Below are 26,453 nucleotides of genomic sequence, written 5' to 3'. Positions count from 1 at the left end.
GCTCCTGTTACCTAATTTTATTAAAATGCTACTATTTCTATTACTAATAAAATAAATTTTACATAAATAAGGTTTGGCACCCGGGATACCCCGCGTCGCGGCCAGATGACGTCACCGGCCGCCCACCCATCTCTAGGCCGCTCCCGGCCGCTCTGCCGCCACCAGAGGGCGCCCCGCCTGAGGCGCGCGACCCCTCCCCGCCTGCGCTTCGCCCCCCCGCCGCTCCTCATTGGCTCCCCGCGGGGGCGGTGCCGCCGGGTCACGTGCCGCCGGGTCACGTGCCTCCGTGCCCGCCTCCCGTCCCTCCCCTCCGGGCGGTGCTGGAGGACCTATCCCATAATGCTCCCGGGGCGGCGGCGCGGGGCGGTTCGGAGGCGGCTCTGTGCCGCCAGGGCGCCGCCTCTAGTGGAGCGGAGCAGCGCCCCCGCCCGGGCCCCGCCGGCGCTGCCGCCGCGCTCCCCCGGCCACGCGCGGACATGTGGCGGCGCGGCGGGCGCTGAGCGCGCGGGGCCCCGCGAGTCCCGGCAGCCCCGAGGCGGCGGAGGGAGCGCGGGCACTCGGACCCGGACCCGCCGCTCCCCGCGGGACGGAGATCGCGCCAGGGGACGCCGCGGCGCCAGGTGAGCACCGGCGGTTGGCGTCGGCCGCCCTCGGCAATTTCCGCGCGGCGAGGGGAAGCGCTCGGGGCCGCGGGCCGGGGCCGGGCGCGGGCGGGCCGGGAGGGGAGCGGAGGGCATGCGGGCGGTGTTGCGGTCCCGCTCCGGCCGGGGCCTTCGCCCTCGCGCGGAGCTCGCCGGACCGGGGCGCTCCCGCCGCTCCGCCGGGCTGGGGCGGAGTTTGCTGCCGGCTCCGGCCGCGTTTTCCCCCCTTCCCTCCCCTTCCCGCTTCTGCTCGCCGCCCGCGTCGTGGCGCCGACCGGGAGCCCGGCCCGGCTCCGTGCTGCCGCTCGCTCGCCGCCGCGGGACGCGCGTCCGGCTCCCGGTGCCCGCCGGCCCCCCGGGGCGAGAGGGGAAACAAAGCGGGGCGGCCGGGGCCATCCGCCGGCCCCTTCCGCGCCCACAGCTTTTGTGAAGCCGCGCCGGGAGGAGCGGCAGCCCTGCCCGGTGACCCGTGAGCGGGGCTGAACAAAGATACGGCCCGCGGAGCACCGCCGTCCCGGCGGGGCGGGCGCACCACCAGCCGCCTGGAGCCGTAAACACCGGCGGCTTTTGCCGGAGGAACAGCTTCTGGAGTGACTGGGGACCTCAGAGTTGTGGAGGAAGTTGCGCGGAGAGGCTCAGCTCAAAGCCCAGCTCTGCTTTTGTGCTGCTGTAGGATCGCCACTGACTTGGACATCAGCAAAGTTGCGCAGGGTAACGGTGGAGCCTGGAAGCAATTTAACCGAGCCAGTGAGATAATCTCCAGTTCTTGTGTTTTTAGTACATGGTGTCCTAGTTTCTTTTTTTTTTTTCCCTTTGGTGAGTGTTAGAGAATATTATTAGCCTGAGCCCCAAATGTAACTCATCTTTGACAATCCATCTCCACGTTTATAACTTCAAAACAAAGCAGTATTGTTAGGACTAAAATTGGTCCCCGCCCTCTCACGAGGTTTTCATCTTAGAGTACTAATTAATTTTAAATTCTTATGAAGAATGAGATAACAGAGAGAAAAGCCAGGTAGTTACTGTGTGTTTAGTATCAGTAACCTAGGTGCTGTTGGCAAAGAGTCATTTATTTAAAATGTCAAGAGACGGTTAAGGCTATGCCCATTTAAGTAATAATTATATAATGGATTGGAATGTCCCTGATTATTGAACAGCTATTTTAAGTTTGTAATTTTATAGCTTTGGTAACCTTAAAGGGAAATCTAGCTGAGTGTCCGGTGTTAAGTTTGTAGATCACTAATGTGTTGGGGATGTTTGAGTTTTCTTTTTAGCGGATCACAGTTGTAAGTGAAGTGTAATCTAACTTAAGTTTTACCATGTATTCAGACTCTTCCACATAAGTGAGTAATTTGGTCATGATTTCACGTGATCTTAGCAGAAATAAGTGGTAGGCTTCTTAAATGAAATGACAGACTGCCAAAAATTTTCTGTTATTTGGTTGATCATATGTGATAATTCATGTCTCTTCTTTTTTAACTGGAAAAGCGGTATTTAGAAACTCACAGTATTAAAAGAAAAGGGATAGCATCCTCTTCAGTGGCATGTAAAATAGTTGGAAATGATCCCAAGGACTTTTCCAAATGTTTCCTTTAGCATTTCTAGGAATACAGTGTTTGTTTTTGTGATTTCCCTAGATAAAATGAGACATAGTGGAGGTGGGGAGAACTGTTTAGACTTTTAGTCAGAATATTAAGTCTTTTGAATCTTTCAGCAGTTTACATTTGCTGATGTGTCAACTTCCAGAATGACAAATTACACAAATAAAAAATATATCCATTTTCTTTCATGTTTCCCTGACCTTAAGGTCTGCTTTGGAATGAGCAGAACAGATAACAGCTTTGTGGCCTGAGGATGCATCAGTGTGAGGAAATCCTTCTCCTCCAAATGGTCATGGAAGAGAATGTTTTTTCTCACTTTCTTGAATAGCAGTAAGCCTGGGTTCACTAGTTTACCTCATATTCAGATTACCTTTGGAATCACCTTTCCAGGTATATGATGAGAATTTTGGCCATGATTTTATGTTCTCCATCACAGTATGTGAAGGCTGTTGAGTTTGACCCAACGGGCAGATGTAAGTTTGTCTTGTTCTCCAGTTAGCTATTGCCTTTGAAATATCCAGATGATAGTTTTGCTATGCTCTCAGCTGGCTGTGGTTTGATGCAGTTGTTGCATGGCTTCTAGCCCCTGGTTTTATAAAACTTGTAGATGGTTCTGCTTGTCATACATGATGGTTCTTCTCAGGTTACAAACACCTCTTGATTTTTGATTTTATCCTGTTACATGGCTTCTTTGCAGGATCTTCTCAGTATTCCACTGTCCTGAGTACTAAAAAATGTGTGCAAAAATTTCAGATTATTTAAATTTGCTTTATATAGTAATCAAAGGGTAATTTGTCTTTCAAATAATGATGTATTTAAACATACTTTATATTAATAGGGGTGCAAAAAGCGCTGCTGGTAAAAGTTTGATGGGCTGACTTTCCATACCTACACCAAAATTCTTGAAGCCTGGCTCTCTGTCAGTCCACTGTGCAGTGTTCAGATTTTCTTTGCCAACAGCCTAAGGTGAGGGAGAAAACTGCCCTTCTGCTTAATACTTGTGAAAACATGCAGAGCAATTCCTCATGAGCTATCCAGTGCTGTCAAGCATTGTTATCAGTTTTTGTGAATGAATTCTGAAATGGTTAATCTGCTAAACCCTTTAAGGCTGAAGTAGATTTTGTAAGTCTTGACAGTGCCCAATCATTCTACTTTTTTTTTTTTTAAACAAGTTGGAGATGCAGTGTTAAGCATCCTCTGTAGTCATCAACGCCAGAGATCTCTAATTGCATGTGTTTAAGAGCACTTCAAAACAAGGCCTAATTCATGGCTTTTCAGCAGTGTAGGCACATTTTGTTTCATCTGTATGTACTAGTCCACCTTGCACTGAAAGGCAGTGAGCTTGATTGGAGAGGATCTGTGTGCAGTGATATTGTATCTTCTGTACATGTTTATTCTGTTTTCACCCAACAGTTGAGGATAGGGGCACAATTTGCAAGAAAGTTGCTTAATACTGATACCCTGAACTACTTGAGTAGGATGATTCTCTTGTGTAGGAAAGTAGCTACAGTCGTGAAATAGCAAAGGGAGGGCTGCAGCTGCTGGAAGGTGGGAGGTGAATGTGTGTCTGCCTTTCTGCTCCCCAAAGCTGCAGTTCTGCTGTCTCGGCTCCTTGTCACTTCTGCATCTGGCTCTGGTGGAGCACCAAAGGCATGATGAAGGTGATGCCTTGGAAGGGCTCTCAAAGGTTGAATGTACATAATTTGTACTTAAGTGCTTCACATGAGATTCAACAAGTAGTTTTTCTTTTTTGGGAGGTTTAAAAAAAATTGAAAGAGGAAGCTGTCTCTTCTTGAAATATTTAACCTTCCTGTGTCTTTTTTTTTTTTTTTTTGCGGTGTATCAACTTTCCTAAAGACTTTTAGTTGGAGAAACAAATTCAATATAACTAAATATGGAAGTTATCACTTTTGAACTATGGAAATTGTTAACTGAATTGATAAAGGATGATCAAAATACTGCATTTAATTTATTCAGGAAACAAATATACACACAGCCCTGTAGGCATTGTACATCTATGTTTTACATTTGTGTGTGTTGTGCTAAGATGAGTATTTTCACCTGTTTTTTTTATTAGCAGGTTGTGCTGTCTCACAAATTTATTTTAATGAAACAATAGTATTGCTTTTTCTTTTTTTCCTCCATGAGAATACAGAATTGGAATTTTAACTGAAAAGTACTCTATCATAGCCAAAATGAAAAAAATAACATTTTAATTTTATGGTTCTGTGATTGGTGGCATTTCTTCTTTCTGAGATTTTCAGATTTTGTGTGAGTGTGTAAATATATATATGTATAAAAGAATACATAGGGAGAATTGGGAAGTAGAAATATGTCTTCCAGTAGCTGTTTTCTAAAGCCTGCCTAATAGCGTGGTAAATTGCAGTATCTGATCACTTTTTCTGATACACACTGATAATAATGTCTGTCTTAGTGCACTTTTTTATTTAAGGATTGGTGAGTTCCCATTAAAATGCAGTTGTTAGGGGTGAAAGTACTGCTTAACTGTGATCTGCCTTCACAGTACTATCTGGAGTAAACCTGAGTGATGCATTTAATGATGTTTGAAACTTTTCCAAGCTAGTACGAAATTTCTTGGAAATGTCAATTGAGTTAACTCTTGTTGTCTCTCTACTTGCTACCTGGCTTTTGTTAGACTGGCAGCAGTAATAAAGAACGTGAAATTCCATGGGATCACTGTCTGATAGAAGTCTTCATCTATGTCCATATGTTCAGTTAGCATCACAGGCCAAAACCAGAGCAGTGAAAACTTCTACTTTTCATGGTATGCCACAGGAGAGATGGAGACACTTATATGAAACTGAGTTGTATTGATATTAAAAATTTGGATTTTAAGGTAGAATCTGAAGGTAGATGTGCAGTCTTAATTGGCCTGCTTGGTATTCAGGGTGAATAACTTCAGTAATTCTGGGCATAGGAGGGCCAATGAAATTCTCTGCTTTCTATACAGCTACTGAATAAGCACTTTCTATATGCAGTTTTGCTTTTTGCTTAACTTTCTTAGTTTATCAAGTGTTAGGTAAGAGACAGTGACCATTGTGCACAGATGGATGTAACAAAAAGTAATTGGAAGTCCTGTGAAATGGTTGGAAAAAATCAATCTGTTAGGGCTAGCTTGAGCTCATTGGAATTTTGATTTAGAGATGTTACCAAAGAAAGATACCTATAATAGTGAAAGTAAAGTATATTCTTCACTTTAAACATATGCAATTGTGATTTTTAAGATGCAGTTTCATCAGCCTGAGCAGAAAGGTACCTTATGCAAGTCTTGGTTAAGTTAGTGGGTTCCAGTGGTTATTTCGTGGTTGGTATTCTGGCAAGAAACTTTGAATGACAATGGAGTTCATCATTATAGGGAGCTTCTAGCAGTGTTGATATGGGAAGCTTAAATTCTTTTTGAAGGTTTGCAATGACATAAAATAATCAATTGTTACAAAGCCTATGTTGGCTACTTAAAAATTCTCGGTAAAGTTCTGTTGTGTTGTAGATAATTTCTTAATGCCATATATATGTGGTAAGGCTAAAAAGGTGATTAGTTTGATTTTCTATTAGACTCACTTCACAAATTGAAGGGAAAGGAAGCAAAGGTAATAGAGTTCAGGTTGTATTTTCAAGCTCAGATTTGACTTTGCCATCTTGCATTAGTAGTTTGTATTACCTTTCTTTGCTTTGCTACTTGAGTTAAGCAGACCTTCTCTTACATACCTGTCTTCTGTTCCTTGCCATGGTTTTCTGTCTTTATTTTAGCTATCTTGAAAGTTATCCCCAAGTAAGGGCTGTGAAAACAAGATCAACAGTAATTGTAACTGCTTACTCCCCCTCTATCTACTGCTTCTGAAGTGATGTCCAATGCACTGTTATTCTGCAGGTATTGTAGGAGATTTTGTACTAAATACAATTATGCTTAAAATTATTGTAGCAGTCATAAATTCTTTGCAAACTCTTTTTCCACACATGCAGCACTTCTCTTTGTTCAGGTTTTGTAAAAGGGTAGGTTGTTGACCTGAGCTTATGAAATACTGTTGTTCATAGCCAGAATGAGCTTGAGGACTGTATTTTTGACACCATAGTTTTCATCCAGTTTGGGTTTTTTTCAAAGTGTATGCCTCAGAGAGGCAACATGTACTTTCAAATGTACTTTAAATATGCATTTTTCTTTCTTTTGTTTGTTTTTGACTTGGTGTCTGTATATTTTACATGTAATCTGAAATTTCTTTTTGCAGAAGTACAATTTTTTTTAATGATGAACATGTCATATTCCTAAACCCTTGATTTGATGTTTAAAATGAAAGAACAGCATGCTTTGAATAGAGGACTCACATTCAGGATATTTTTATCAAGCCTCTGTGGATGGTTCTGTGCAATCTTCTGTACTCCCTTTTCTTCCATGTAAGTTAAACCATCAAGTTGTAGGGGAGCCTGTGCATTACATAAATTTTGTTAGAAGGATGCCCTTCATTTTGCAGGGGTTCAACATCCAGAAGCTAAGATATGACTGCTGTGGTGTAGGTGAAAGAAAAAAAGTGGCAGCTTGTAGTTGGACAATTGCATGCTGTTTCTTCCTTTGCTGCATTTGTCCTTTTTGCCTACAGCTCAAGATGCTCTTCTAATCACCTGCCACACTCATTCTGTTGCCCCATTACTTTTTGCATCTTGAATGTGCTTCTTGCTGCTGCCCCTGAGCTTTTCATTTGAGCTCAGTCTTACTCCATCAATTTTGCCCATCATTTTTCCTTCTGCTGTTAAAAGGTCTTAGCCTTCTCTGCTTCTGTCTTTCCAAAGTCTTTTGGTTCAGCTCCTGCATCCCTGATATTTAAGTCTGGCTATTTAGGTATGATTAGGATGGCATTAAAGATGGTCTTTCTAGTTTCTTAAGCATCAGAGAGATGGCTGTAACAAGTCCTGCTGTGTTGCCATAGCACTGGCTGAGGTATGCTCATTCATCTTGTGGGAATGTTGCATGTGCCATGTAGCAGTGGGGTAGGAACTTAAAATTATTTGTGTATGCTAAGCACAGATTGAGTTTATGGGGAAAAAATTAAATGCAATGACTAGCAAAGATTTATTGACTAAATGCAAGCTTTTTTCCCCCCCCAGATCTGTGACATAGCTGTATATGGAAGGGTTACTTTTGTGGAAAGCATGCTTTTACTCTCTGTGACCCACTGCCAAATATCTGCTCTGTGGTGGAAAGCATGAAAATACTAGTGCTTCCAAATGGCTAGAAAAAAGTACTTTTATTTAAAAAACAACCCTGTTCTTGGAAATGGCTGAGCCATTTTTGCTGACTGGGGTATGTAATCCTATCCCTTCCAGCTGCAAAAGTATGCATGTGACTAAGGAGGCTGAACAGCAGAAGGCAAGGTCCTGAGTTTATGCTGATTTGATTTAGTTGCTTGAGCCATGTGCACCATGACAATAGTATGTAATCCTGAATGAGTTCCTGTTATTTGTAAATCTCCATTTAACCCAGTTGAATCACAGACTACTTAGAAGAGACACCTTAGTGTTGAATTGTACGTTTTGTGAGAGAATGTTGCGTACACTGTTTTTTCATTTTTCGTAGTGTTATGGTAATTACTACAATATTTCAGTGTTTTATTATCAGTGTATGAAATGACATGACTTAGCCAGTGGCAAACACATGTTCTTTCTACAGAGGCAGTTGTGGTGTAGTGCTTCTTCTGTTGGGAGTCTTATCATACACATGCATGCACAGGAGTAACAGCAGCATAGTGCCCATTGGCTTCTATTGAAAATACTGGTTTGCAAAGAAAAGTAAGGTGGGCTTTTAATTTCTGTGAATACACATTTCATCACCTTGTATCAGTCGTTAGAAGGTTTTATTCATCCTGTCTTCTGTATAAATTAATCTGGTTTTTCCCAGGGGAGTTCACTATGGCTCCAGTGAATACTTTGTTCTTATGGCTATTGTGAACCCAGCTGTGCACATCTGTAAAGATTAGGTCTGGGATTATTTTATATAATTCAGAACATCTTTGGAAGCCAGTGTTATTAGTGCAGACTTACTGAGGAGCTACCCTGCAAAATGGCTTTAGTTCAGCATGTAGGGAATCTACATGGCTTTGCCCTTGCTGCTTTTGCTTTGTCAAGAGCTGTCAGAGACTTGAGTAACATAGTTTGTCCTCTAGCAGAGTAGGAAGGGGTTTTCTGTCAGACTTGAGAAGTGTCAGTAAAGAGCCAGCTGGGACACAAGCATAACTTTAAATTACAGGTTAGATTGATCAGCTGGGAACGTATACTTTGAATCAATTGAAACTGCACTGTGATAACCAACTCCCTTCAGTGCGGTTTTTTTTGTTTTTGTACTCTTCCTTGCTGACTAGCAAGTTTAGCTTTATCTAGTTTTTGGTCCGTGAAGTAAACTTGCCTAAAAGCAGGGCCATCTTGATTGTGAGTGGTCACCCTGAAACATACTAATAGTGTAGAGTTGCCACTTGGCTATGCTTTGGCATGTAATGTCACACGTTCTGATGAATTAACCTCACAGCTGCTGCCAGATACTGAAAATCCTGTGGGATAATTGATTTACATTGACTTGGGGAGAAATCTACTGAAGTAAGTTTATCATCTCCCTTAAAATGAGTTCAGGAGAGATCCTAAACTTTGGTTACCTATCCTAGTGGAACAGAGTGTTTTATAGTAGACATGCAGAAAGATGAGAAATGAAATTTGCCTCCTGTAGCTAATTACCCATCAGTGCCAGTAAAGTAACTAGTTCAGTACCATACTCAGATTTATTGTCTAAAACTGCTAACTGCTGTGCAAGCTTGTAATCAGTTTTCCTTCACCTCTTCAAGAGGTTCCTCAGAAAATGGGGCTCCTTCTTGTGTGATAGCATAGTGAGAACTGATAAATATAGGGCAAACTTCTTCCAGGTGTTTTTGACAAAGAGAATTGATATTTGATGCTTTAGCCATTTTGGGCAAACGTCATACCTTTTGTGGCTTCCTGGAAGCATCGGTTTTTATATGGATTGTCCCAGTACTTCTGTGGATGCTCCTGAGTCTGAGCAAATCAGCCTTCCCATGTGTGTCATCTTTGTGGGGAAGGAGGGGTGATACAACACTGTTTCACAAACTTTGGTGCCTGGTGTCATTTTAAGTTATCTACTGATCAAGAATGATTAAATGGCTCACTCTTTTGGATGGTTTCTTCAGATGGAAAGGATAGGATTTGGAATTATGCTGAAGACTGATAACATTATTACCAGTTAAATTTTAGTACAAGATTTTTGACTGTCATTTTGTTACTGCTTGTTTTCCAGGCTAATAGTTCTTCTGTAACCTGCATCCTTATTTTTCTTTATTACTAGCTAAAAACTAATGAGAACTGATTAGTTGGGGAGGGAAAGGAACATGAAGGTTGGTAGATTGGGAGGCCAGCTGCACCACTGGGATTCTGAGGTTGAAAGGATGCTTCTCTCATGCTTGAGTTTCCCAGTACAAAGAGAGAGAGAAAGTTCCTTCATAGATTCCTGTTGGTGATAGTAACTTTTCTGGTATCTGTTGCAGTTTAGCTTCCTTACAGCTTTGGTAAGTTTGTACTAAAGAGCATTATATGGGCTCTATGCAATTGCTAGAGATATTAACAGCAAAGTACAAATTTTGGAATGTAAGTATGTTGCCCTTTTTTTCAAGTTGGTAATCTGTCTAGTTCTGTGTTGTTGTACAGCTTTTTGGATACTGACTTCCCTAAGTAGAAGTAGAACGTGGTTATTCACCCATACACATCTGAATGACTATGATGAGTAAAGTATTCTTCAGTTACTAATTGTAGAATGCTAAAGAAACTTGGGGATCGGCATAAGTTGTCAAGGCACAGATACATGAAGTGGTACTGCTGGCATTGCTAGGCTATTGTCTGGAAAGCAGAAGTGTTTTGAGTGCTAAACTGTAGAGTTCAGTCTGATTTGTAGCAGCCCTTCACCCAACATTCTGTGAAAGACATGATGTCCCCCACAGTTTATAGAATATTCTCAAATATGTGAGGTCTTACTAAATGGCATCTTTCTTACTACTCTGATCTTTTGCCTAAGTCTTACAGGTGCTCTTTTGTTAAACTTCAATGAGGAATGCTGCCTGTTCCATTGATTTAACCAGAAAAGATTTGTATTGCAGGTTTTGAGAGAGTTTATAAGCATTATACAGGAAGGGGATTACCTTGTGTGTGTGTCCAGTGTAAGTGTCCAAGTCTTCCTTAAAACTCTTTCTGGATGGTCTGAGAGGTTACTTGATGACAATCACTGCATCTGGGTCACTGCAGCAGTTCTCAAGCACATTTTGACGGAGTTGTGGCCGCCTTCCATGCTTAGGAGGCAGTTATGGTATTGTCCTGTCCAGTGCTGACTGGACATGAGTGTCGAGTGTTTGCAGCTGCTATTCACTTTTTTATTGTTGAGTGGGAGTGGGACACAAAAATGAAAGCATTGATTCTAGCAGGGACATAGCTGAAGTGTACATGTCAGTGTCTTGCTGCGAGGTTGTGAAAAAAGAAATCCTGTGGACAATATCCACCGTGTTGCTCTGGGTGGGTTTTTTTTGTGTAGGGAAGGGGAAGAGTAACAGATGGCAGTGTACTGTTCTAGTATGGTACAGTTCTAGCCGTTTGGCTTTAGCAGTTTTCTCCTGTGACTTTAACTTGCATTCTCAGGGACCTGGCAGTTGATCTAGGTACTGCTGTGTCCTTGAAGGGGATACAGTTTGACAACAAAGTCTAAACTTTTCTTGCCCCTTGCCACTGCCAAAAGGGGCAATGCCTTTTTATGTCTTCCCTCCCTCATTCTGTCACTTGTAATGTCTTTGGACACCTGTGGCTTTTAGTGAGTCTGCTCACCATTGCTAGTGGTGAGAAACATAGCTGCTTCTTTTGGTGGCAGCAAGCTGTTAGATTAGATTAGCTCAGCTCTCTTGGGTAATTGCATCCTTAGAGGGTCTGGAAAGAGTCTTTAAATCAGTTGTGTCTTCTTGCCTGAATAGCAGTGATTCTTTCCAAGACACTGGATCTACATGAATAGGCTTAAACCACCTATAGGAAGAGATTTCTCTCTTTATTCCCCAAGGCATAGCACTAGTCTTTTTCTTCTCATCTTTGTTGGTTTGATTTGGGAATGCAGACAAGGTGCAATTTGAGCTTACAAAGAGTAAAGATCTTCTTCAAAAGCCTGCTTTTGAGTGTCACTGTTGGTTCTATTCTCACTAATGTGCTGGGCCAAGAGATTTTACTGCACAAAGGAGAAAATCTGGGATAAGTGCTTCCAGGTTCTCAGTGTAGCCCTCATTTATGGAAGGGCAAACAATATTACTCAATTGTCACCTGAAGAAAAACTACCTTCTGGGCTCTTCTGACAAACGAGAAGTTTTTCCAAATAAAAAGTAAAATGACTGTGAAGGTTCTTGATGTAATTTGGCAAATACCCAATAGTGTGGGTTTGTTTTTTTTTTTTAATTCTTGATATATGTGTTGTTTTAGACATGGTGATACAAGCAGGTCAAAAGCTTTTCAAATGTTCAACTGCCATTGCAAATTATAAGTGTTTTCTTAGCCCATCTCATAGACAGCACAGGACTTCCGGCAAAATGTTTCAAAATTTTCATCAGCAGCTGGACATTTGCCCAGTAATTGTCCAGAGATTAGGGTGAGCCCATGTGAGGAACTTCAGAGGATACTACATGTTCTGTCATTAACTACTAAAACCGCAATAACAAAAGCCACCAACAAAAATCTGTTTTTGTGAATGTGGCTAGTTGTTGAGATCTGTTTTCTTTAAAAACATATTTGCCGAGGGAACAGCTTAAACCTCCTTCCCAGGTTTCTTAACTACCATGAAAATGCATAGGGTGAAACACCATCCTGCCTATTACTGCCCAAAATTTTGATGGGAGTAAGGGGTGTTATTGTTGTTTATTAAGCAGATAAACTCTGTGTACTGAATATACATCTGACTGTTGTTTCATATTTGACACCAATTGTTTCTTGAGTTATTAAAAAATTAAAGCACAACTAAGAGTCCCCCAAATCCTTTTTAAAATAAAATACTTTAAATAGAAGAGTCAAAATAAGTTGCTACTCTGAGTATTAATGCAACATGTATCTAAGAAGCTGAAAGCTCGATTACAAATGTTTGAGTTAAATCTGTTGTAGAAATGGAGTAAGCTATCTTTGACATAATTTTTCACTTTGTCACTGGAGACCTTGTTGTGTGTGTTCCTGATTTCCATCCCCTTTTCGACTTCAACTGGAGTACTTCTGTGTAGATGAGTCTCTAGACTGTTACCGTGTTGGAGGAAGAGTGTGTTTAGTTGTTGCATTTTATTTACAGGGTATAAAGAATGCTTGAAAAGACTTCGTGTGTAGTTAGGCAAAAAGGAGGCTCGTGCTAATTTCAGGTGTTACTTATAATTAGGCTTCTATAATTTTTTTATCCAATGATTTTTCTATGTCTGAGACTTTAATATAATAGATTCATTAAGAAATTTAAAGGCATGACTTTGAACAGACCAAGTCTTTTTGTTCTGCATGCACAATGAATTAGTGTTGAAATACCTCTGTATTTTTAGGTTGTGAGTTGTATGAAGTAGTTTATGTGAATCACACTTGTACTTTTGTAATATAGGAAGTTCAGTGTGTGCATGGCATTTAGTCTGCTTTATGGAGTTAAGTACTCCATGAAGCTGTGTTCTAGATGGGCAGTGACAAATCTATTACCACAATACAAAATCAATTCTGTTTAAGCACTTTGGTTGGCAGATGCATTCCATGAAAACAAGAACAGGAATTTCATTTCTTCAGCAAAATAGCCTGGAAACTTAAACATTTAATTCTTTCAAGAGAACAGGGAAATGATATGGTGTTGTGTACCTGTGCTAATGTCCCTGGTCACTGTTCTCAGTTTAATATACTAGAATACCTTTATCTTTATTTCAAATATGAAATAACAGAAGGTATTCCTCTTACAAAGTAATTCCACTGAGAATTTACAAGCACCAGAAAGGTACCATCTCGGCTGTTATGCTGTGCTGTCTTTAGGCGTTCTTAGAAAGTATTATATCTGTGGAATTTGGAGAGGGGTAGTTTGGTTTTGGGTGGGGTTTTTTTTTGTGTTCTTTTTGTTTTTGTTGAGGTTTTTTGTTTGGTTTTTTTTGGTGTATGGGTTTTTGGTTTTTTTTTTTTGGTCAGCATGAGTGTAGTGTAGTGTCTTGTCACATTTTGGGACAAATAAGTATTCTGTTTTCTGTGGTGTTTGCTCTTTCTAAACCACCAGGTTCTCTTTTCCTGACTCTGCTTTTAATTATATAAGTTTAATAACAGTCCAGTGTTAACTCTTCTGCTATTCTAATGCCTGTGATACCCTTTTAAAGTAGTGGAGAAAACAGTCTTTCCAAAGTACATTTGTTAAATAGTATGTAAATCTTGATGATATCTTTTACTTTATTTATAAATACTTCAGTGGTATTAAATTCCTCTGTGTTGTGCGAAGTGCAGTGTCAAACTGACAAAGTTTTGCTGTGCAAAGTGATCTGTGAAATGCATTAGCAGTGCTCAGTATCTGTTTAAATAATAGGTTTGTGAGAAGAATGGAGTAACACCACATAAATGTTTTCAGTTGCTGCACATCTTGGATTTACTGATATTCTGTCACAATTTTAGGATCTCTGTTTTTCTAATTACTGGAAGTGTGTCAGATTTCTGGGATGTCTGTGTCTAGAAAGAGTACAACAGTAAAAAGTTACTTTTTCTGGGGAAAAACAAATCTGAAGAGCTTCTGTGTTCCGTTTCTGTAATCTGCTTTAGTAAATTCAAGACCTCTGCTATAATAAGCATGAACTCAAAAGCTATTGCTTAATTTGGTATCTAGATTGTGTCTATTTAAATAATTTTCTGTGGATGTGTGCAGATGTGTGCAGTATTCTTGATCTTGTCTTGAAACTGACTCAGCTATAAGGTGTCCTGGGACTTGTAAGGTTGAGACATATTTGAGTACATTCCATAAGTTTGTGGAATTCTGTGCTTCTGTAAAGCATTGCTGAGGTTTTGTTAAGATGTAGAGCAGAAGAGATGTTCTTATGTTTTATGCATAAAAACCTCTATACCACACTCTGCTGCACGATTTACACTTACTGGGGCCAAAGCTACTCATGCAAATCAGAGTGAAAGCAGCACTTCCATGTGGTTTCATATGGTTTCAGTGGTCTTACCTGTCCTAATTTGATGCAGATTTTCCTTGTTGAAGGCATTAAATTTTAAAGGAGTAGCTTGACTTTGGTTGGGTTTTCTTTTGCTTAGCTTGCAAAAGGTGGTGGTCTGGGCAGTGGTTGTTCTGCCAATAGAACTTGTCTGTGCTGGTAACCAGCCTATGCTTGATGCCATGTATCCTAATGATATCTTTTGAAGTAATTTTTGGTATAAAAATGAGACAGCAGTGTGGGGGGGGGGGGAATCCCTTAAAGCTAGGCTTTTCTTTCCTTGTCCCTTCATTTTCCTCTACCCTCAGTTGGATTGAGTCCCATGTTCCCTTTGGGGAATTAAAAGGTATTTCTAATATGAGTATTGAAGTAATTTTGAATTCTAATTGCAGATTTCTAATTAGTTTCACAGTTTTGACCATTTCTTTAGCAAACTCTCTGTGCTTTGAGACTCACAGATCTGAGTCTTGATTTCTTGGGTTGCCTAAGAAAATGAGATGTGTGATGGGAATGTGCAGCAGAGCTGCTTTTCTCAGTATAAAGAAATGATCATTAAAACACTTCCTGCTGCCAAGATCAGGAATAAAGACTTCATCAGAACAAAACTTTGGGGAAACAAATTCTGTCTCTCCCTCTTCAGGACATCTTGGTGGTAAAGGAAAGGTAGTGTAGTTTCTAAGTGCAATAGGAGGAAGTTTAGTTAAGGAGTGTGATTGTGGCATTTTCAGCTGTCCTACTGCTTTGTCTAGCAAAGGTATTGAAGAGTGAGAGTAAACCTCTGTTTGTTTGCTTCAGGTTTGAATGCTTAAGTAGCAGATCTTGATAATCTCTGATTTCTTCAATCTCTTCCGAAGTTTTAATTTGTCCTTAAAAATAATAATTGTTAAAACTTCATATAGTTCTGAAGAAATCTGCTGTTCCCTCTAGGGCTTGGGTTTGATGTTTAGGTGTTTATACCATCTCTGCTGTGACTACAGGACTTTAAAACGCAGGAGATTTGGTTCTTGGTATAGATACTCCTTTTCTCAAGTGTGTTTCTATTCTACATGCATTAAGTAAACCTCCAAAAAACATATACTTGCTATTTCTTATGCAAAGTCAAATTCTTTCAACCTTTATGATGTGGATCACTGGGATGTACTCTATCTGTGCTATCTCCTTCACAGAGCAGTTAAAAAGTGCACCCTCATTCATGGTACTGCTCTACATCTGTGCTTGTGACCTGTCCCTTGTTTGGCAGAAATTTCTCTGCATTGTTTACTGAGTGCAAATAATTTGAATTATTTCTTTCTTGCTTTTGTCATGCAAATATAAGCTGCTTTCATTTTTCTCACTTGTCATTACTACAGTGATGCTAGGTTTGTAAAACAACCCAGTGCTTCAAGCATTTGCATAAGGCAGTTTGCAGGTGTTAGTTACTGTGGTGTTGCATGGGGTGGTTTGCAGGGAAAGTTAGAAAAACATTTAATTTTTAAAAATAAAAGCACCAGTGGTAGTCTTAAAACACTGCAAAAACTTTGCATTTGTTGAACAAAAGAAGATTTTGAAGTTGGAGGCATTAGTTGTTAGACAGCAGTAACGATACTCATAAATTGCAAACGGATTGTAAATGATCTCTTAAGTTGTAATATCATGTGTTGCTACTCTACAAAGTTATAGTGAAATGGAGAATAATCATTAATTTATTTTTAAATTGCAATCTAAATGAACTGCTTCTATGTTTTCCAGACTACGTTTTGTAAGATGAAGAACAGAAAGCAATGTATTCAAGATACTGAGGATCAGAAGCATGAAGGCATGGAAGGTAAAGTCTACGTGTGTGAAAATATTGAAGTATATTATTCAGGTTCAAGCTGTGAAGGTCTGATTTTCTTTCATGTGCTCTCTCAATTAGTACACTGCTTGTTTTGAAATAAGTTGTGTAAACATAACCACTGTTTCATAATATTTGGCTTTGGCCTGTGAGGTCCCCAAATAATTTCCTGTCCCCTCTGTTTTTTGCTTGTTAACTTTTAGTAGCAAAACAAAAATGTTGATAGCAATTGTTATTCAGAGAAAGTAATTAATTCAGAGTAAAATTCCTTGAAGAAGAGTTCATAAATTTTTGTATTCTGAAAACACTAACAAAATTGGGAGCATTTTTTATTTAATATGTATGATTAAATCTTTGAAAATATTCAGATTAAGATAGTTCTAAGACAGAAAGAACTAAAATATAGGTAAACCAGGTGTATATAAGATAATGAATATAGAATGTTCTGGTTTAATTTATGTCATGGAGAAATTGCAAACGCACAAAGAATTTAGGAGAATAATGTCTAAATGACTACGTAACCAATGGGAAACACTGTGATGCCTGCTTTATTGAAATAGCCCTGGAATTAACTTTCCTTGGTTTTAATGGCAAATACCAATACAGTAGTCTATGAAATAAGTTGCATAGCTTTTTTCACCTGCAACACAATTTTCTATAGTTACAAGCAAGTGGAATTCAAGTTTTCAGGTCTAATGCAGCCAAGCTGGCCAGAGGAGCACTTGAAAGAATGTATCTTCTTACTTCTTTATTATTCAAATCTGGAAGGACTTTGTTTCAAAAACTGCAAAACTTTTAAGTGTCAGTGTTAATACCAGGTGAAGAAAATGAAGAAAGCTGTTCCTGTTCTACTTTACTGTATGATGGCAACACATGCCCCATCTGTCTGAACTGCCTTCTAGAACAAGAGATTGGGTTACCTGAGAACTGCAGTCATACCTTCTGCATGACTTGTATTCTTAAATGGGCTGAGGTAAGACTAAGCACCAAGGTGTGTGTTTATTTTTCAGTGAAATCTTTTGCCTATACTACCTACAGATATTTTTTTAAGGAAGTTACGAATTTTGGCTTTGCACAAAAGTGTTTCAATCATCAGTTTGTAAACAGATTTTGGAAAACTTCCTTCGTAATGCAATAAAGTATTTTGTGTTTGCTTTCACTAGACAATCTTACTAGAGTAACTTAATGGTTACTAGAGATTAGGGATAAGTAAAGAAATTGGTGTTGGCTGTTTAGAAGATCAGACAGTATTATGTACATTCTGTAATATTGCATTGTCATTAGCTTAATCTTACTTGTGATAAGCCTTAAGCTGTTTGTCAGAGTGTCAGCTCAGGGCTGGGACCAACATGGATTCATGTTAGTCTACAAAATGAGTGATAAAACCTTAGTTTTCTAATTGTGAAGAGAATTCAGCTAAAAGGTTAAGTGCTATTTTGAAAAAGAAATGTTTTAATGATGGCTGTTGTTTGTTCTATGTCAATAACTTTGCAGATAGTTCTGGAACCTTAAAGAAAAATGACTTGTTCAACAAATCTATGGTGACCTTTTTCTATTTAGTCCCTTTTGCCTTACCTATGTCATGCAATCATTGCATTAAGTCTGGTGTCTTTACCTTTCCTGTAACCTTTTCCATTCTCAATATAAAACACCAAATTAATATTGCTGTCTACTGGGATAAGAGGGGGTTTCTGCCTTTTGTCCTGCTTCTGTGCACTTGAATTGGTTTCTCTTTTTAGTGAGACCACTGGTTTCTTTGCAATATCATTCTTTTGAAGTAAATAATGATTTTGGATGCAGTATTCCCTATAGAAGGTTGGTGTCACTTCTGTGTATATATATGTGCAATATGCTTATTCTTGCTATATTTTTAACCTTAATTTTTGTGCTATTTATTACTGAAGGCAGATGGTGGAACAATTTTCTGAACAATTTGTATGAACTTCAGAGTATTACAAACCAGTTTTTACATGAAAATTGTGTTAGATTCACAAACCAGATAATAAACAAAGTTTTTCTTGCCAGAATTTCTGTTTTGCAGTTGATTTATTGCAGTCATTTTATTTGTAAGGGAAGAGGAAATTCTCATCCTCAATTTTACCCTGACTGACTTAGCTGCTTGCTATAATGACAGCTGAAAAGCATTAAACAGTGACATGCACAAGGAAGCAGTACAGTATTATTGGCTTGCTACTGGATTTGAGTTTGTGCACATTGTCTAACTGATGCTTTTAAGCCCAATGAAGAAGAGAAATTTTCTCGTTCTGAAGGGGCAGATGAATGATATGACATTTTTCTTGTCATGTCAATTTTATTTTTTGTGGTTTGAAGTGCTATTCAAATAGAATAAAAGCAACATCTCTTAAGAGTTGACAGGTAAAGTAGATGTGATGCCATAAAAATGGTGTGGGGGTGTTTCTAAAGCTACGTAAGACTTCTACTGCTGCTGCTTTTTATTAGTGACATCAGATAGGTAAAACCAGCTGGGCTTCCTTTTCTGAGATTACTTGACAGTCAGGCCTGTTGAGTTTATGGAACTGCACTACCTAATCTAGTAGTTTTAATTAAAAGTAAAGTAGCAAAAGCAGTGTTGAAAACTGGGTGACAGTTCAGAGGCTTCAGCTGTGAGAAGCAGGTGAGGTTTTATAGACTGGAATGATAGAAACATTATAAGCATGTCACCATTTAAAACATGCAGATGCCATGTGCTTTTTGTCAGCTATTAATATTTAGTAGCTGAATGTGTTCTTTTTTGAGAAGTGTTGCATAAGGGTTAGCTTTCTCTGGTTCTTGGTTGAACATAACCGTAATTTGTCATTCTGAGCAATGAAGATGTCAAAAAGATACAAAAATTATCTGCTGTTTAAAAAGTACACTACTTGATTGAGTATTTTTTGAGGGGATAACAAATTGCCTTTAGAAATGCTGTTTTCCTCTAAGTGCTGGAGAAAAACAAAATTGAGAACAAGATTATTGAATGAAATCTTTTAAAAAAAGGCTAATATCCACATTATTTGACATTATCCACATTGCTCTTTTTTGTATCTTCAGTTGTGCTCCATTCACTTGGAGGCTTTGCCAGCAGTTTGTGTTCAAGTTGGATATTTCCTTTACTTTTCTGTGTTACATCCGGACTTCAAAATATAACAGGAGAAACTACTTCTTTACACTGTTGTTTTCAAATTGTACATAATCATTCTCCTGGGAGTTTATGGATTTTGTATATAACTGTGTAGACTCTTAACAAAACCAGGGTAGTTTGGGCAGAAGATAAGAGTTTACTGTCCTGCTCCTTCTTCAGTCTGCAGATTTTCAACATTGCAACTGCAGTCAGGTGTCCTGTACCAGCAGGTCTTCTGTCTGAAAGCAGTAGCCATCACACTTTGAACATCTTGCTTTTTAAGAAATGAGAGAGAGACTATAGATTAAAAAAAAGTACTTAAAAGCAATAAATAATAAAAGCAATATATAAAAATTCCCTTTATTCCAAAGGTTAAAGAGGGGTAGGAAACTTGTCACGGAACAGGTCTAATACATTAGATCCTGTTGGCTAAATCTGAATGTTTAGTTCCAGAATTAAGTAGCGTAACAGTTGAGTCAGTGCTGTATTTTCTTTTAGGAGGTAGACACCTTTCCTCAGATGGAAAGAAAAGTAGGGGTAGACCAAGGATCACCACAAAGGAGTTAATCTTCAGAGTAACTTTTTAAAATTTCTCTTGAATTGTTCTGCTCTCTTTGGCTGTGTGAATTGTGGCATCTGAGAGCATTGCTATGCAAAGTTCAGTTGCCTATACTATTGAACTCTTCTGTACTATTAGACTGTCAACTTGTGTGCCTTTGGCCATGCTAACCAGTGCTCTCCTAGAAGTTGCTGGGCAGCACTGAGCTGGCAGACTGCTGGGGCCTGTTTTCAGTAGGCACAGGAAGATTGACATAAATGTCCCTCATCCTGTGCCAGCCATCAACCACTTCTGTAAACCAATATGGTGTGATTTACTAATGAAGGCTTTCAAGCTTGAAGCTTTGAATTTCAGTGAGTCTGTGCTGGAAGATCATAAAAAGTAAAAGGCACTAAATCTGGAGCTGAGGCTACTGGACACACCCTTCAGTGGGAATGTGGAAGGACAGTGTAAGTAAAGGGTTGCTTTCAGTAGAAAGAACTTGTATGTGATAACATTATTCTGGCCACATTAAAAAAAGGGGGAGAATGTAGCCAGCAACGAAAATCCCATATGCAGAGTCTTCAAACACCATCAGTAATGTCATGTTACACCAAAGGAAGAAATTACATTAATGTGTTTCTGTTGTCTGTAATACTATTAGTATATTAAAACAAGTTGAGTCAATTATTTTTAAACTTTTTCCTGATAAACTTGTATTTTATATTTTCAGTGGTAAGCACATGTTTTAGTTTATAATAATTGGTTCTGAAAGGATTTAAGTAAAACTGATGCAAAGAAAAGTCAACTAGGCATCAGTAGCAAACATGCACAAAGTAGTTGATACCACCTCAGCTAAGACAACTGCTTGAGCAGCAGTAGTATCTTGCTTGTATGCATTAGAGGAAAATATCTACTTTTTTTTTTTCTATTCAAAGAAAACAATCTTAGAGACAATATTTACTTTACTGTAGGTTTTTTAACTTCCTTTACGTTCTTCAGAATGCTAATAAATGTACTGGAGATTTCTATCTCTGTTCTATTAATTTCCCTTACGAATCATCGTGAGAGAAGAGTGTTAAAAGATTCAGCACGTCATCTGCATTATTACAATGTTTGTGTAACAGGCATTGATTTCAGTGACCCTCACCTACCAGGCTTATTTATCTCATGCTCCGGTCCTGGTTTTCCTCATTAATTTTTCCTCATCTGGGGAATTTGAAAGTGGAGTATGTGCAGTCATAAATTCTCCAATGTGTTGTGGCATATTCAAGTAGGCCCTGTACAGGATCAGTGGTTGGCTAAATAAAACTAAGCAGTTGGCACAAAGAGCTGTCTTGCATTATGTTTCTAGTGGATGTTCTTAGGTGTTTTGTTCATAGATTTTGATATTCAGTTCTTAGAGCAGTCATTGCCTTTGTGCTCGCACAAGGTTTGGATCACTGAGTATGTGGAGTATGCTGCTGCACATGGATATTCGTCTGAGGGTAATGAGAGTTACCTGTATGACAACTGGGAATCTTAATGTGTATTCTTTCTGATCTGGACTCCTTTTTTACTAAGGGATATAGGAAGGAATCAGCATATGTGGCAGCCATCTCTGCAGTGATCTGCAGTAAAGAGCGCTGTGGGCAAGGTTAAGATTACACTAATGAACCAAACAGGTAGTGTTCAAAGAAACACAACCTAAAACTCCAAAAACAACAGTGGAAAAAGCTTTATTGTTCAAGTGTACCCAAGGTGATATGTATGAAGACAGTTCATCTGATAACTAGTGTACAGAAAAACTGTATTAATCAAATTGTTTCAGAAAATGCAGATTTGAGATACCTTTTGGCAAATTACGTTTGCTTTGTAATATACAGTTGTTCTTGGCTATTTCCCTGCTTAAGCAGGGAGGTTGGGCAAGATGACTTCCAGAGTTCTCTTCCAGCATCAACCATTTTGTGATTTTGAAAGTACATTCATGTAGCAATTTAGGAATGTTAATGCTGCTTAAGTGCAGTGCAAAAGTTTGAGTGGTTTTTGTTTTACTCCAGTTCTTCCAATAGAGTCAATACAATGAAGCTTTACTTGTCAGCAGTTTATGACAATTTTGAATTAGAACTTAAGGACTATCCAAATGTGCCATGTAGGTAGAGAGACAGAAGAAAGCTGTTTAGATTTGTAACTAAGTAGTCTGCTGGTTAGGTGTTAAAACTGTAATCTCTGTTCTTTTGCACTCTGTATCTTTACTATCCATCAATGATTTTTCTACCCAAAATATAGACTCTTATCAGAAATAGTGCTTTCCTAAAGCATGACTATAAAGCCTTTCAATGTACTTGCTTTTTAAAATCAGACTAAAAAAAGGTAATCCTAAGTTTTTACATGCTTCTAGAAAACAGTGCATTTTCTGATGTCTTCCTACTTTTCTTTCATCAAAATGTGAAGAGGGTGTTTCTCACTACATGTGGTGTAATTGTCTCCCTCTTCACTGAAGCTGGAGGTGGAATTGTGGGCTTTTTACTGTGCTGTTATTACAAGTTGAAGTGAAATATGCACACATCGCTTCTACAATCTAAATCTTACATTTAAGCTTGAATTTAGTTATGATAATCTGGTATTATTTGTGTTTAATTGGTTATCTAAGAGTGCAGGATCATGTTTCTTTTTGTATCAGCTTTTAAATACAAAATTTGAAGAACAGACTTTATTATGAGCCACTTGAAGAAAAAATATTAAGGGGAGGCATTTACTGCAGCAACTTGATCCATGCTCGCATCTTGTTACTGCTTGTTATGAAACCTCATAATGTGGAACTTGATGAGATGGGGATATCTGTCAAAGTTATTTTATCAGCCAAATATGTTTTGAGGTTAGCTTCCACCTATTTGTATAGCTTTCTGAAAATTCCTAGCTGGAATATAGTAACTGCTTCAGCCTTTTGCCTGCCTCAGTTTGTTCTAATGCTGTTTGAAGTGATGCAGTTAAAATAGGGGACAATTACTCCTTGAGTTTAGAGATCACAGTTTTGTGTCGCTGAAACAGTTACAGGAATATAAGAATTAAATTATGCCTGTGGAGCTAAAGTAAGATTTTTCTAGAGGGTCATAAAAGTCTAATAAAATACAATAATTTTTTTTTGAAATCTAAAAACCAAACACATTGCTTATGGATAGCTTTTCAGGGCTTGCAGATTTTCATGAATGCTTATGTATTTTATGAAGTGAATTTTTCAGATATCACAGGATGGGTAACAGAATGAATCACTGTGGAATTAGAAGATAGATTTAACATAAAAACTCTCAGTGGTTTCATGTGGAGAATAAAACAATCAAAGACATTTTGAATTGTGCTCAGCTACCTGTCTGTGTTTTTCCAAGGAAGTAACTGTTGGGAAGCCAAGCAAATCACTAATACCAGTTGTGAGGTTCTAATTATATTGATGGTTATGTTAAATACTGCATGTTCTGATTTTTTAAAGCTATGTTCAAGAAACATATTGTATGAATCCGTGTGTCTTCTAAGGTTGTTATATACTTCACATTCCTTCTCCCTTGTGCACAAAGTGGTAGCTGCTCCTCAGACTTGTTCCGTCTCAGCATATTCTTTCTTGTTTTAAATGTTTTCCACCAAAAAGTACAGTGTATATTCACTATTACTTATAATGCTTCCTGAACAGAAATCTCAGAAGAGTGGAATTGCTAACCTGCTTTTGATGAAAGAAGACTCAACACCTTTGTTACTTAACCATCTTCTCAAAAAAGATGAGAGATGAGTTAAAGGCCACCGCTCCTCATAATTGCTTCTTGTAATGAATGTTGCCTTTTTTTTCCTTTGTTCCTTTCTGTAGCAGGACAAATCCTGTCTTGCTGTTGGGAAAAGGGACAGGGGAAGTTTGGGGCTTTTTTTTCTTCCATTTTAAAGGTTTGATTTATTTGTTAGCAGACTAGTGAAAGCTGATGCATGTTTAGACAGAAGTAACTTCTAGTTTCCCTCGGGGTACCCAACAATTGTACTCCACCTGGGGGCTGGGGGTGCACATGCAAATGTCCTGAGTTTACTAGAATTTCTCTTTTGATAATATTGTGAGCTTACTGGAAATGCTAAGGCTACAAAAAGCAACTGAGTTGGAGTGGAAGGAGTGTCTGCTGTTTCTGAAGATATCTGAACCTGATGGTAGCTTTTGACACTTCCAGAATGTTTCGTCCCTTTCTACCCCTGTGTGTAACTATATTAAATTGTTAAACGTTTGTCCAGAAGAACTGAACCCTGAATATCTTTCTAGTGGAGCAAAACCACTTGGTATTTGGATTGCTGCTAGTAGCACTTAGTATTCTATGATACTTTATTTCAATGAATAAGTGTAACTTACAGTGACTTAAACTTGGGATGATAACTTGACACTCGTGTAAATTTAATGTAGGAAGAGGTTGTACTGGACAAACATTTCAGCTAAGGTAGATCCTGAAATGAGAATAAAAATGGCTAAGAAAATGAACTTCCTTCTGCCTATCTTTTACAGTCTGGTATAGCTAAGAATGAAAGTATGTACCTTGAAAGTTTGCAGTGGATTCAGCAGCTACAGTGCATTGCATTGCAATCAAATATCTGATGGAACATTGCACTGCTGTGTTACTGTGGGTTAGCTTTACCTTGACTACAGGACAAAAACTGTCTTCATGATCTGAAGGGAGCTGGCTTAATTACCCAATATGCTTTCCTTAACTGGGGCCATGACACTGCAGAGAACAATGGTAGCCCCCAAAAGGGGAAGTTTTTGCTTAGGATAAAATACCAGAGCATCAAAGGGTAGCTAGTGGCTTTAACTTACATTCTTGTTCAACAACTTGTTCATGAAACTACCCCTGGGGTTTGTTGTGAGTTTTTTTTTTTGTTTTTTTTTTTGTTTTGGTGGTGGGGGAGGAGCAGGTTTTTTTGGTGGTGTTTTGTTTGTTGGTTTTGTTTGGTTTTTTTTTTTTTTTAATCAGTGTAATCTGGTTCAATCTACTTCAATTGAAATCAGAAGCTCAAACTTCCTGATGCTCAGTGTTTGGAGGCTGGTAGGTGACAAAGAAGTTGAGCACTCCATGAAATTGAGAAAAGAACAGAAATAACAGGAAAAATAGAAGCCCCAATGAAAAGATAAGAATGAAGTTCACTGAATTTCAGGGCAGAGTTCATATGCAGGTTTTTTATAGCTGGTTATGCAATTCTGGTACTGCATCTTGCTTTCATAGATACCCTGTAGCTCTCTGAAGTGCAGAAATTACATACCTCTTCAGGGCATGCAATTCATATACTTGGTCTTGTTCAGTGAGTTAATTAGGGCTGGAGACTGGGTGTGTGTTTTGGATTTTTATTTTGTTTTACAAGTGTTTTGAACTAGCCTCTAAAGACCAGTGGAATTAAAGTGGGTGGGGGGGGTGTAGTCATGACAAAAACCCCAAATCAAACAAGTAACCACCCCCCCAACAAACACATCTGGAACTAAAATGAATAAACAGTTCTCTCTCACACAGCAAAAGTTAATATTCAATGTGAATTTTTCTTAAAGCTGGTTCATTACATGATCTACTTGGCTGGAGCTTCAGTTGAAGTTTCCCATTTCCATGGTTATTAATGTGTTACTGTTCTCTGTGTTTGTGTGTTTTATCTGATGTAGTGCAGCCTCAATAACAGGGCATTTAGGTGATCAGGTGAAAACAATAAATCACCATTTCCATCTAACAGAAGGGTAAAATACTCTTCAGTTCCCTTCCCTTGAAAAGTGATTTGTAAAACTTTAGTTGTGTTACATGTGGGAATCTGTTCCCTCTGCTGACTGCAACAAAAGCAATGTGGTATAGTCAAATAGATACAGTGAGGAAGGTGTTACCCTGTTTGCTTTTGGCCTTACCAGTTTTATGTTTTGGGGGATAGACAACCCAACATGCTCTCTGTTAAAAATAAAATGAAGAAATAAAATGTTAGAACAATATGAAATATAGAGGACATTTACATATTGTCATGCTTTTCAGTGTGTTATCAACAGTAATCTTACATTGAGTCCAAAGCAGTGTGCCAGCTACTAAGAAAAAATTACCTCTATCCCAGCCAAAATCATACTGATTTTGGTATACTGATACTGATATAAAATCTAAAAGTTATCTAAAAGGGATTAAAAAAAGAATAAATGCGGGTAACTTGATTTTAAATGCTTTTCCTTTTTTTAAACACAACTTCTGAGTTACATTCTTGTTTCCTTTAGATTTTTCCTGAAAGACCAATCTGCTTATATGAAACAAAATAGTGTACGGATAATGTGTCCAAATGCATTTTTACTGGGAACAAGTTGGGATTTTGTGTGCTTCTGTAATGTAGTGAATAAAAGTGTAGAAATTTAAGGCTTCTCTTAGCTCATTACTAAGTTTGTAATAAGAAAATTAATTTTTCAGACACAGGCTTCGTGTCCTATTGATCGCAGACCATTTCAAGCAGTGTGCAGGCTGGATACATTAGATAAGCAGATAAAGGTATGTTCCAGACTT

At 38.8% G+C, this 26,453-nt stretch overlaps 1 protein-coding gene across 4 annotated transcripts in view; it reads left to right on the top strand.

The window, feature by feature from the left end:
• The first annotated feature begins 372 nt into the window (after window positions 1–372).
• SCAF11 (SR-related CTD associated factor 11) overlaps window positions 373–26,453 on the top strand; it is a 48,786-nt gene continuing 22,705 nt past the window's right edge. For 2 of the 4 annotated variants that reach the window (XM_085043809.1, XM_085043779.1), the window contains exons 1-4: window positions 373–620; window positions 16,198–16,273; window positions 17,101–17,255; window positions 26,361–26,438. In XM_085043809.1, the coding sequence (XP_084899935.1) occupies window positions 16,213–16,273; window positions 17,101–17,255; window positions 26,361–26,438 (294 nt within the window). In that variant the 5' untranslated portion in view covers window positions 373–620; window positions 16,198–16,212. Of the gene's footprint in view, window positions 621–1,314; window positions 1,419–16,197; window positions 16,274–17,100; window positions 17,256–26,360; window positions 26,439–26,453 lie in introns of all 4 variants that reach the window. The other 2 variants (XM_085043789.1, XM_085043799.1) reach the window with 2 other exon arrangements.

This window comes from Lichenostomus cassidix, chromosome 1Aa (assembly GCF_008360975.1).
Source record: "Lichenostomus cassidix isolate B80296 chromosome 1Aa, HeHo_3.0, whole genome shotgun sequence".
Taxonomy (NCBI): Eukaryota; Metazoa; Chordata; class Aves; order Passeriformes; family Meliphagidae; genus Lichenostomus; species Lichenostomus cassidix.
This window is presented reverse-complemented; position numbering and strand designations above follow the sequence as displayed.